At 33.7% G+C, this 12,980-nt stretch overlaps 1 protein-coding gene across 1 annotated transcript; it reads right to left on the bottom strand.

The window, feature by feature from the left end:
- Positions 1–9,697: 9,697 nt before the first annotated feature.
- Positions 9,698–10,858, bottom strand: LOC133824161 (transcription factor bHLH53-like). The gene is made up of 2 exons (XM_062257036.1): positions 10,091–10,858; positions 9,698–9,847 (listed from the first exon to the last, which is right to left on the bottom strand). The coding sequence occupies exons 1-2, from the start codon at positions 10,856–10,858 to the stop codon at positions 9,698–9,700; spliced, it is 918 nt and encodes a 305-aa protein (XP_062113020.1).
- Positions 10,859–12,980: the final 2,122 nt, after the last annotated feature.

Genomic DNA, 12,980 nt, shown 5'->3' with positions numbered 1-12,980 from the left:
AAACTTTCTTTTTGTCTTCGGTGAGTATCATATAGATCCAATGCCCTGCACAAAATATTAATATTTACCCAATTATGAGTTTGAAATGAAATTATAAATTAATTAAGTAATATGTATAACTTACATGATAATTATCTCCTTGATTTCTGTGCAAAAATGTGAGTTTACAGGATCCAAAAAAGCTATCAAATGAGTATGTGGCTGAATTAATATTAACTACCAATGATAGCTACAATAAAAAAACTTGCGTAAGATATTTATCAATAAACAAAATGTATAAATATAAAATTAAATTGACTTACTTGTTGTTCCAAGGACAAATTAGAAACTATGTCTCTAGCTCCATCTGTAGAAACCGATCGAAAAGATTTTTAGCACGTATTTCATTGGTTCCTGCATTAGTGGACACTAAAGCAGGATGCATGAAAGTGTACATGTGGTTCAACCCCTTCGTTTGCACTAAATCATCGAGCATGCTACATATAATTAAAAAATTCAATAAACTATTAAATTTCAAGTTACACTAAATAAACTAAAATTTTATAAACACCATTGTACCTCATATATAATGCTAGTTCAGTCTGCTCGATCATCTCATAGTTGCAAAAGTGGAGGATCTCATCTTTCCCTAACATAGCAGTAGTTTGTAATCCAAATACCCTTTCTACAATTGGAATTTCTACCACGTGGTCAACTTTCCATTTATTAGTAAACTTCACCAAACACTTAACAATTCTTGGCATAGGCACTTCTGTAGGCTCCTGTGTCAATGCCTCTATTCTTTTCTTTGATTGTCTTGGCTATTGAGTAGAGGGCGCAAGTGGCTCTTTCGTTTGTTGATTAGTAAGGACCCAATGTTGTGGCCATCCAACATCGTTGTCGACTGCTTGTCCAACCAATGTATAACCTTCCATTGTAAGAGGATATGGTAAACTAGCGTTCTCTTGAATGGCTACCTCAATTCTCACACGATAATTTCCAGGAGGCAGTTGAACGCTATGTATTTTTGTGCAACAGGTACTTAAAATTTTCCCCTCTGCAACTATATTTTGTGTCGAACCAAGACAACAATTAATCTGTTACATTCCAATTAATCTATTAGACTTTTCGATAAACTAGTTTATTTTTACTAGGTCAAATATATGCAATAATGAATTAATAAGAAACTATTACCTCATTAGGAAAATTTGACTGCGATGGTGGGGGAGCACATAATGCCTGTGTCCGTGGTGGATGAGCATATGGTGGCTGTGAGGGTGGTCGGTGAGCATATGATGTCCATGTCGGTGGTGGCGGAGCATATTGTCCCTGCATCATCAGTGGTGGAGGGGCATATGGTGCGTGTGGCGTGTTTGAGGCTCCTCCTACACCCGAACCAGAAGCATTTGATGATCCAAACACACCGCTCTGTTGAGATGCAATATATGCCATCAACTGGTTTAACTTTTCCTCCTGTTGACGTGACCTTTCTTCAGATTGACGCCATTTCTCTTCAAGGTTTTTATGACGAGCATCTTCCACATCTTTTTGTTTGTGACTTTTTCTTCTTGGCGGTGGGACATGAAAAAATTTACGGGGAGCGACATGTACACTGACCCCCCTAACACGTCCCCCATGCTCTGGAGTGCCTAATGTTACTGTTAGTATATCATTTGAACCTTCCTCCACCAACTCACCTTCTGCTACTTTTTGCCTGTATTCTGCCTATATACATAGTAAATAAATCAATTAGAATTGAACACACACATTAATCATTAAAATTATTTTAAAAAATTGAAGAACACTTACAATCTTCTTCACCACCTCTCGAGCTTCTTCACCACCTCTCGAGCTTCTTCACCAATAACTTCTCCTTTCTTATTCATCTGTGCCCGTGTCCACATCTCAGCTCTGTCATATTCGGTCAACTCATGACCTAATTCATCTTCCATTTGTTGCTCTACCAGTGCATAACCGCCACGCCCTGAGTGATGTGGATACTTGTTCTGAGACCGAGCATCTTGTTTTTGTAAATAAGAAGCTCAGGGGCTACATTCTTATATACGTAAGTAAGATCTTTTGTTAGTCTTGTTTTCCAATTTCTCCATGTTTTTCCTGCCTCTTTTAGTACGTCTGTTTTAGCAGAATTTGGAATTTTGAACGTAGTTTGCACAAACGAACCCAAAAATATTAAACTTTTTTCAATATATTAATTTGTTAGGATAAATTTAATAGTTAACACCATAACTTACTTGTATTTGACCCCATAAAGTCTCCTTTTTATCCTTCGACATTTGTTTCCAATTGTCGATATCTAAAGGAAGGGTTGTGCGTGATAGAAGACCGATGGTGCTATTCATCTTGATCCCCCCTTTTCCCATCGCTCGACCAAAACAATTGTACTCGACCTCATAATTGCACCCCTCACTTCTTGCTTTGAATACATCACTGCAAGTCGATTTGCCCCTATACTTATTATCTTGTGTATTTGTTGGTGTGGTAGCATTAATCCCCTCCAGACCATTACCATCATCATCAACAAATGGATCGCCCTCATCAGCATGTGATGGATCCATAATCAATAAATCTGTAATTAAGTAAACAAAAATATTATCTAGTATAAACTTCAAAAAATACATAAAAACAAAATCACAAAATTAATATATATACCTTTAATTATCTACCCACAACCCTTCACCATTCTCGCGTAAATAGTCATCATCATTATCAATGGTGACATCAATAGGCGGTGAAGCAATGGTAAATGTTTCTTGTTCAAGTATAATGCATCGCTCCCAGATTCTTTGATCAGATAATCTTTCGGTTGACTTGTTAGAACAACTGACCATCGAGCATCTATTGGATCACTCACATAAAACACTTGCTTGGCTTGTGACGCCATTATAAAGTGGTCAGATTTATGTCCTATTCGATTTAAGTCCACCAGTGTGAATCCTAAGTCATCTGTTTTGACCCCATTATCACTTTTCATCCAATCACACAAGAAGACAGGAATTCGAATAGTCACATAATCTAGTTCCCAAATTTCTTTGATCACCCCATAAAATGTCTTATCACAATTTATGGGATTTTTATCTTTGGAACTATATATTTGAAAAGTCTGGGCGATAATAGTAACACTACTATTTTGTGTCTTTCTAATATTATCACGTTCCATGGTGTTGAATTGAATACCGTGAATATAATAGGATTGATACTTAATTACACTCATTGAAAGACCTCGTACTATCCATTCTAGTGTTTCAGACACTTTGTTTGTGGTGTTATTCAGAACCTAGAATACAATAAAATTAAACAAAGTATATTAAATTCTAACAAGCTAACATACGTAAATAACACTCAAACAAGAACAACAAAAGTATTTTACCTCATTCTCGAACCAAGTGCTGAAATTTCGATAATGTTCATCTTGTACCCATTTTTTATTCCAAGACTTATTGGGATAAGTAGTCTTGATCCAATTGAAATGTTCTCTTCAAGAAAAATCATTTATATCATTGTCAATATAATGAAAGAGAAAAATAAGATTGATCATGCATATGTATGAGAACTTACTCGATGTATGGTTGAACATCATCAATATTTTGTAAGACTAGGCGATGTGCTTCATCTCTATCGGATTTATTTACTTCAGAAACAACACCACCTCTACCACCTTTACTTATTTCAAACTCATTTTTAGAAAAACATAGTCCAATGCTCGCAACACCTGATAAGTATTCTGAGCAGAACTCCATTGCTTCTTCAACGATGTAGGATTCAACTATGCAACCCTCAGGTCTACTTCAATTTCTAACATAACCTTTTAAAATCTTCATATACCGTTCAAATGGGTACATCCATCTCAAGTATACTGGTCCACACAATTTTACTTCTCTCACCAAATGAACTATTAAATGAACCATTATGTCAAAAAATGAAGGTGGGAAATATTGCTCCAACTCACACATAGTTATCACAATATTTGTTTGAAGATTGTCTAACTTCGACACATCTACCACTTTACAACAAATAGATTTAAAGAAAAAGCATAGTTTGGTAATTGCATATCGAACTTTTTTGGGTAACACAGAACGGATAGCTACCGGTAAAAGATGTTCAAGTAGTGTATGATGGTCATGAGACTTCATTCCAACTAAATTCAAAAAAATTTATATCTACCAGAGAAGAAATATTTGAAGAATAACCTTCCGGTACTTTCACATTCGACAAAGAATGACATACAATTCATTTTTCTTCTTTAGACAGGGTATAACATGCAAGTGGTAAATATGTTCGTCTTTCACTAACCTCTGGTTGTAACTTACTGCGTATACCCATTACTTTTAAATCCAACCGAGCTTTGATTCCATCCTCACTCCGACCAGGAATATTCAGCAATGTACTAATTAAGCTATCCGACACGTTTTTCTCAATGTGCATTATATCCAAGTTATGCCGCAAAACCAAATGCTCCCAATACTCAAGCTAAAAAAAAATAGATTTCTTATTCCAATAACCTGTCGCACCATCTACAACCTCCTTTGTTTTTTCACGTCTAACATTTTTTCTCTTATTTATAAAATTTCTAGGTTTTCCGAACTTGCATTGGACTTTGTTCAACTTTGTTAACAATTGTCCTCCAAGTAAAGGTGGTGGAGCCTTTCCAAATTCAGGTTTACCATTAAAGGCATCTGTCAAGCTTCGAAATTTATGTTTTTTGGATAAGAACTTTCGGTGTCCCATATAACAAATCTTTCTAGAATGTTTTAAATATTCAGAATGAGTCTCTTCTTCACAAATGGGACATGCCTTGTACCATTTCACACTAAATCCAGAAAGATTACCTAAGGCTGGAAAATCATTAATAGTCCACAACAACACTGCTTTAATATTAAAATTTTCTTTCTTATAAGCATCGTAAGCATTAACCCCCTCGTACCACAATGTGCTAAAATCATCAATTAAAGGAGCTAGGTGTACATCAATATCATTTCCAGGTTGTTTAGGACCAGATATCAACAAGGTCAACATGGTAAACTTCCTCTTCCTACACAACCATGACGGTAGATTATAGATGACTAGCATTACAAGCCAACAACTATATTTACTACTAAGGGAATTGTGTGGATTAATTCCGTCAGCAGAAAGACCCAAACGAATATTCCTCAGTTCATTCCCAAATTTTGGCCATTTAACATCTACTGTTTTCCAAGCTGGCGAGTCAGATGGATGTCTTAGCTTGCCATCCTTTACTCTATCTTTAGCATGCCAAATTAAATTTTTAGCATGATCATCATTTCGATACAACCTAACCAAACGAGGTATCGGTGGTAGATACCATAAAACCTTTGCAGGGACACCTTTTCTAACTGCATCTAAATTTTTTTCTTTTGCCATCTAGACTCGCCACATGTCGGACATGCAATTGCATCAACAAATCTCTTTCGATATAAGATGCAATTGTTAGGACAAGCATGTGTTTTTTCATATTGCATGCCTAGCGAACGCAATGTCTTCTTCGCTTCATACAATGAAGACGACATTTCATTACCTTCGGGTAATAATTCTCCTAAAAATGTTAACAACTCTGTCATTCCCTTATCACTCCACCCATGTTTGGCTTTTAAGTTATACAACCTAAGCAGTGCTGATAATTTAGTGAACCTTGTACAATTAGGGAAAATAGGTTTCTCAGCATCTTCTAAGATTGACTAAAATTTAATTGGATCCACATGTGATTCATATTGTGCATCATCAATCATCTCTGCAATGTCATCAACTTCGTAATCAACATCAAAATACTTATCAATCCACATGGTCGCTCATCAGTGACTTTCATTCTTTCACCGTGCAAAAACCATACTTTATAACTTTTGTCGATTCCATTCCTAAATAAGTGGTCTTTTATTTTAAAAATTGGCATCCTCACAACGTTACCACACTTAACACATGGACAAGGAATTCTATTAGAAGATTGAGTATTTCTTGCACAAAATTCCAAGAAAAACTCAATTCCATTCCTATATTTCATGGATAACCTATCCGCTGACATCCAATCTCTATCCATTGTCAAACTTCACACAACAACAAAAAATAAACAAACTAAGCAACAAACATTAACAATTAAGTTTGTGGATTACTTAATTGACAAGTAAATAAAGGAAACAATATGTCAAAAAAAAAAATTGGGCAGCATTTCCCCTATTTCTATCACATTTCCCAAATTTAAAATGTGCATTTATACAGCACATGGTAAACACAAAAATATCCAACTAATCAATCAAACATGCATAATTATCAAATTACTAAATCCTAAAAAAAATTGGATAGCATTTCCCCTATTTCTATCATATTTCCCAAAATTTAAATAAACCTATATTCATCACATAAACACAACAAACCAATTAATCAATCAAACATGCATAATTCTCAAATTACTAAATCTTACAAAAAATTGGGCACCATTTTCCCCTATTTCTATTATATTTCCCAAAATTTAAATAAACCTATATTGATCACATAAATACAACAAATCAAGTAATCAATCAAACATGCACAATTACAGCCTTATATCACCGCAGCACACAGTCTCAGATCCTATCTCCACTATTTTATAATTTGTACATGCTACTAAGTTCAATATATTAATTATACATTAAGGTTTAAAATATTACCTCTAATATAAAATTCTCCAAAGCTTGATCTCACCAACAAAGTTGTTAACAAAATACCTACTCAAATATAACAATAAACAAAAAAATAATAAAAAAGTTAACAAAATATAAAGAAAAATATATTAAAGCTATATTGTAACTAAATAAACAATAAAGTGCTTGAAGAAAACAAATAATTTGTTATATGTACTCATTTGTTTACTTAAACCCGAAATAATTTTTTTTTTTTTAATTTAACAACTCACATAAATAAAAATCGACTACAAATATCCTAACTAAATCAATAATAAAATATAAATTAAAAAAACAAACAATTTTAATATATACCTATTTAACCAATTAAACCCAAAATTTTAAAATAATTTTAAAAAGTTAACAAAATATAAACAAAAATTTACTAATAATAATCAAACTAAACAATTAATAAAACGAAACTTATACAAAATATATACATTAATATATATATACTCATTTACATAAGAAATTTCGAAATTTAATAAAATTTTTTAAAACAAGTTAATAAATTATAATAAAAAAATTCTAAAAAAATAAAATATTAAAATGCAAAGTTTAAACCTAAAACAATTTCATAATCATTAATATGAAACTATCTAAAAATTAAAAATCTGAAATATTGTCAATTTATAAAAAAAAAATCACAAAAATTAAATTTAAATCATAAAAATTAATAAAATTATACTTACTTGTGGTAATTGAGCAATGTGGGTTCTTGAAGTAGAAAACCCAAAAAAACCAATAAAGATTATGGGTTTTCAAACTATAATCTTCAAAAAACAAAATCTATACAAAAAATTAAAAAAAAAACTATATATAAGTTTCATAAACATATATAAATCATTATATTGACATTAAAATTGAAAAAAAAAAGGCTAAAAACGTACCCAAATGAGTAGAACTTCGGTTGGGCGCCGCTGGTTTGTGAAGGAAACGGTTCTGAAATTTTTTGACTGAAATGGGGCTCGGCTGGGGACAATGAAGGTTTATTGAAGTGAGGCCCAGTTGCGTCAGTGCCCCACTGATGCAAACGGTCCCATTAAACAACGTCAGTGTACGTTATGACGCAATTGGACCCTCATTTGTGGCAGTGTCCAACTGCCACAAATGCTAATTCTTGGTCAACAGCGTCAGTCAACTGCGTTGACTGACGCGTTTGACTGATACACTTGCATTTTTTTGTAGTAGTGATTTCATCTAAAATCTAGAAACAAATAGAATTTTCTCTCAATTGTTGAAGATCAATAGCTAAATCCTGATACAGGTGCTTATCCAGCTCCATCAAGTTGTATGTTTCTGAATCCACCTTCAAAGGTTTGAGGTGCTTGCCCTCATTCAGTATTTGTAAATAATGATAACGTATTTTACACCTCTGTTATAAAAAAAACAAACACAAATACTCCATCAATGACAAAAAATTTCATTAGAACTCACACCAACCAACAACAATATAAGAGTGACCAAATAGAAAAAAAATCAAATCTTACAATCAAAGTCTTATTTCTAGTACAATATTGTCAAAAATCAAAACTTGAAGATTGCACACTAAGAAAACATCAGTAACTTTCCAAAATACTCAAAACTCTAAATACAGAGCAAAAAACCATCCAAAGAAGATTTTTTCCCACACCCATAGATGAAAACACAAGCAAAACGAAAGGAAACAAAATCTTCAAAGAAAAAAACCAAAGGACGGTCAATATGCATAATCGTAGCTTGAAAGATAAAAAAACCAGAAAAAAACTATAGCTTGACGGAGGAAGGACATACCTTTCAAGTGACCTTCAATCTTGTGCAGTCGACCCCTTCAAGGCGAAATGCACAGAGAACAAATCTCTGATCAGAAGCTTCTTCGTCGATAATGGTGCCCAACAGTTTTTCTTCGTTTACGTGAGGAAGATAAAAAGACAGGGAGCCATGAAGTTTTTTAATTTTTCTTTGGGTAACTTGTTTTTATTTCAATTTTTTATTATTAATTTGTTTTTTTAAATATTTTTTATTTATTTCAAAAATACAAAATACATTAAATCAAATTAATATCAAAGTAAAATTAAAAGCTATGAGTATTTTGGTCATATTTAAAAAAAAATTGACCAAAATCGGGTTCATGATATTATTTAATTCAATTTTGCAAAATACAAGATCCAAATTGTCATTTAACAAAACACGGGATTCGATCGGCAACTTTTGCAAAACACAGAGTCCAAAACAATATATACCCGTAAGAGTTTGACCACTATTCAATATACATTTAAAAAAAAAAAAAAAAAACTATTCAATATAACTAAATGGAAGGGCATAAAAAAAACATCAATTATTACGCTTTAAGAACCCCTCATTTTTTCTCTTCATTTTTTATCTCATCATAATACTCTACCATTTTACTACCAAGTAAAGTTTCTTTGTGGCTTTTTTATTAATTGTTTTATGTAATTATTTAGTTTCTTGTTTATTTTCTATGTTTTCTTCTCTTTTGACTGGATATAGAAATAAGGATTATCTCAAACAATAATTAATTGACTTAATAACTATAATTTAAATGTTGCCTTGATTTGTAATAACATTTTTTTCCTTTTCAGCAGAGGGACACCTCACCATCATGACTGTTATTAAAATAAAGTGAAAAGCAGGAGATAAATATCTGAAAAATTGATAGTTTTTTTTTTTTTTTAAAAAAAAAAAACTGTTACTAAATGTTAGGTAAACAAATTATACAAAATAAAATTCCATAGCACAGTTTAGCAAGAAATAAAATAACTAATTAACAAATTTCTTGATAGCATGTTTGGAAATTTACAATAAAAGAAGTATTAATTAGAATAGAATCTAGCTAATGATTAACGATTAAAAGAAGTGATTAAACGAAAACTAATTAAATTAAAGGATATATATATATATGTATGTATATATATATATGTATATATATAAATGTACAGACAGGTATTTAACATAATGTTGCTGAGAATTATTGATCACTTGTTAATAAGTTGTTAGCACATCTTTGAAGAAGGAGTTTGGACCGTATATCATGATGGTGGCGTGTTGGCTAGAGTTTGAACAAACTCATTGGGAACCAAGCATTTTTCTTCTAAGTACAACTTTTCTTGAACACTTGGAGATGCTAACACTGCCAGTTCTTTCAAATGCAATGTTCCCTTCTTTTCCTCCTGCTTATTCTATTAGTACAAAATCAAGACAACCAATCTATAATTTAGGGCATGAACAGTTGAAAACTAAAATTTGATAATTATGTAAAAAAAATTAAATTAAACAAACATTTTGTCATATTTTTTTTAATAAAAGTAATAATTAATAAATAAAAGTGAACCTTTGTAAAAGCCCTCTTAGTTAAATTTAAGTTGGTGTTTTACCATTATATATATGACTTGATAAATACATAAATTAATAAAGAAAATTACCTGAATGGAGGCTATGAGTTGAAGAACAGCAAGTTGGGCCTGCAAAAACTTGACGTACTTAGCAGCAGCATCGAACATCTCAGCAGTACTCATCTTGTTCTCACCTGGAATCAGCATTCCAAGCTGCTCAGTCTTCTCACTTATCTTCCTCCTTCTCTCACGGGCTGCGATACTCTGTGGCGACAACACTAGTCTACCACCATTGCTACAACTGATCCTCATCTGCCTTTTCACCTCATCACCGTGAAATTCATTATGCTTGTATCCACAAGAGTTAACTACTCCTTCTTGAACTTGTCCAATAATGTTATCATTCCCAATAGGTTCCGGAATCGATATCAGCCCGGGAGGGTTCAGAAAATACCCGTTTGAGAACTCGGAACTACAAATATTGCCGCTGTTGAAACGACATTGGTTTTGGTACGTGATCTTTTGTCGTTTGGGGTGAGGGAATATCGTTTCTGAGGAGATCGTATCATCATCTGGGACTACATGATTGTTTTGTGGTGGTGGGTAGTGAAAGCTTGGGATATTTAGGACATCGATGTAGTTGTTACTTTCTGAGTAGTAGGAGGAATGGTTATTATTAGCTTCAAAGATTGGATCAATGGAAGTGTCTGAAAGTGGAAAATCATAGTTGAAATTGTCAAAGAAATAATGAGGTGCGACGAGCGGTTCTTGAAGCTCTGGAATTTGTGTTTGTGGGAAGCTGAAAACGTCTTGGTTTATAAGATGTTGGAGAGAAGAATCCCAGAAGCGTAAAGCCATGGAAGATAAGCTGGGCAAAGTAATGGAGCGTATATATATATATATACACAATAGTTACGCACGTACCTGGGAAGATATTTGTAATTACATGTACAATTCGTACGTTGTTTATTGCAGTGTAGAAGTGTAACATAACTTAAGGAACAAACTAATTATAACTAAACTGAGAGAGAGAGAGAGAGAGGTGGAGAAGGTGGGGAGTTAGATTACTTAGCGAAGATTAAGGAGAGAGGGGTAATGGTGAGAATAACTACTAACTACCCACAATCCTCAATATAGCACTTTTTTTCTTCTTGCTTGCCCATATGGAAACCCTATATACTTATTAGTACAAAACCTTATTTCATGTGCATATGGCGGCGCTGGTAGTATGAGTCGATCTTAAATGAAATATGTTTTATCTAAAACAGTGACGTACTACATGCTTTTGGCATGTGTTTTCTATTATGTTGTTTCAATATAAATTTTTTTCACTCTTGTAAATAAATAAATAAATCTTCCCTACCCAAATTCTAGCGTTCTATTGTAATTATGCGCCAAAAAACAGGATAAATTTAAAATTGCAAAATATATATATATAGTAATTTTGTTAGGTAGGGTCATCACTTTTGTCTCTATGGTAGCGGTGTTTTTATTTTCAGCACTTAAAAAAATTATAATTCAATTTTTTTTTTGCATGATGACGTAGAGTATAGTTATAACAGGTTTCTTGCCAATTTTTAGAAAATTCCGAATAATTTACGGTGCCGAGATCAGAGTTCAAATAATCAGTTGCACACGTGCCTAATTTTTTTTTATACGTGTGGAAAACATACTATTTGAACTATAATTTCGGCACGGTAAATTATTCAGAATTTTCTAAAAATTGGCGAGATGCCTACAATAATTATTATGTACGTTGTAATTAAAAAAATATTGGATTATAATTTATCCAAGTTCAAAAATAGAAAATTCCCCTACTGTAGGGGTAGGGGCAAAATTATTTCCCCTAGCTACTACAAAGCTCTCTAATATAGATATATATATATATTTGTATATATATTGTTATCCAAAAAATAGGTATGGGTGACGTGGCAGGCGTTTAGTACACGTGGCTAACACCTGGCGGAAGTCTTGTTCGACTATCGACCAGAAAGATTTCCTGGCGCAACGCTCAAACGTTATGCACTACCAGCTTAGTTGTATACTCACTATATTTGGAGTAAATATTGTGCAGTTATGATCATATCCGAGATTGTCTCCCATAATTTCCTGAGTATCCGATTATTTGGGAAATAATATCTGTAACAGATTCCTGTAACCCTCCTGGAGCCTATAAATAAGAAAAGGGTAGCTCAAATGAGGGGACTTTTAGCTTTTTAATTACTTGAGCCCCAGGTCAAAGCTCCTTCGTGGAAGTTATTCACGGACGGATCGTCCAACGAATCTCACGCAGGAGCAGGGGAGTATCAAGCACGGGGCCTCAAAATGGTGGCCTACTTAAACAAAACTAGAGATTTGTTGGCGCAATTCGAGAAGTATACCCTCCAGCAAATTCCGCGAGATCAAAATTCAAACGCAGATGCTTTAGCCAAACTCGCAAGTGCGAAAGACGCTGACACTTTGAATATAGTGCCAATAGAAAGATTATTCGAGCCTAGCATACGAGCAGTCGAAACCAATATGGAAATCCGAATGGAGGATACATGGATGGCACCATACTTGGAGTATCTCACGAATGGTGTACTACCAGCAGATAGAAACAAAGCCAGAAATCTTCAAAGATAGGCTGCTAGGTATATACTGATCGACGATGCTCTTTACCGAAGAGGCTACTCCATGCCACTGCTCAGATGTATTACACCAGAAAAGGCTAAAGAACTAATGAGGGAAGTACATGAAGGCTTCTGTGGGGACCACGCTCGGGGGCAGAGGTTGTCGAAAAAGATTCTGAGGCAGGGTTATTTTTGGCCGACTATGAACGAAGACTTAATGGATTTTGTGCGAAAATGCGACAAGTGTCAAAGATTTTCCAAGATCCCACACGCAGCTCCCAACGAGTTAAAGCAGATGCAGAGTCCTTGGCCTTTCGCGGTATGGGGTATAGATTTGATTAGATCCTTGCCAACGGGAAAGGGTGGAG

Source organism: Humulus lupulus, chromosome 3 (genome assembly GCF_963169125.1).
Source record: "Humulus lupulus chromosome 3, drHumLupu1.1, whole genome shotgun sequence".
Lineage (NCBI taxonomy): Eukaryota > Viridiplantae > Streptophyta > Magnoliopsida > Rosales > Cannabaceae > Humulus > Humulus lupulus.
The sequence above is the reverse complement of the archived record's forward strand: the minus strand, read 5'-3'. Positions and strand labels throughout refer to the sequence as shown.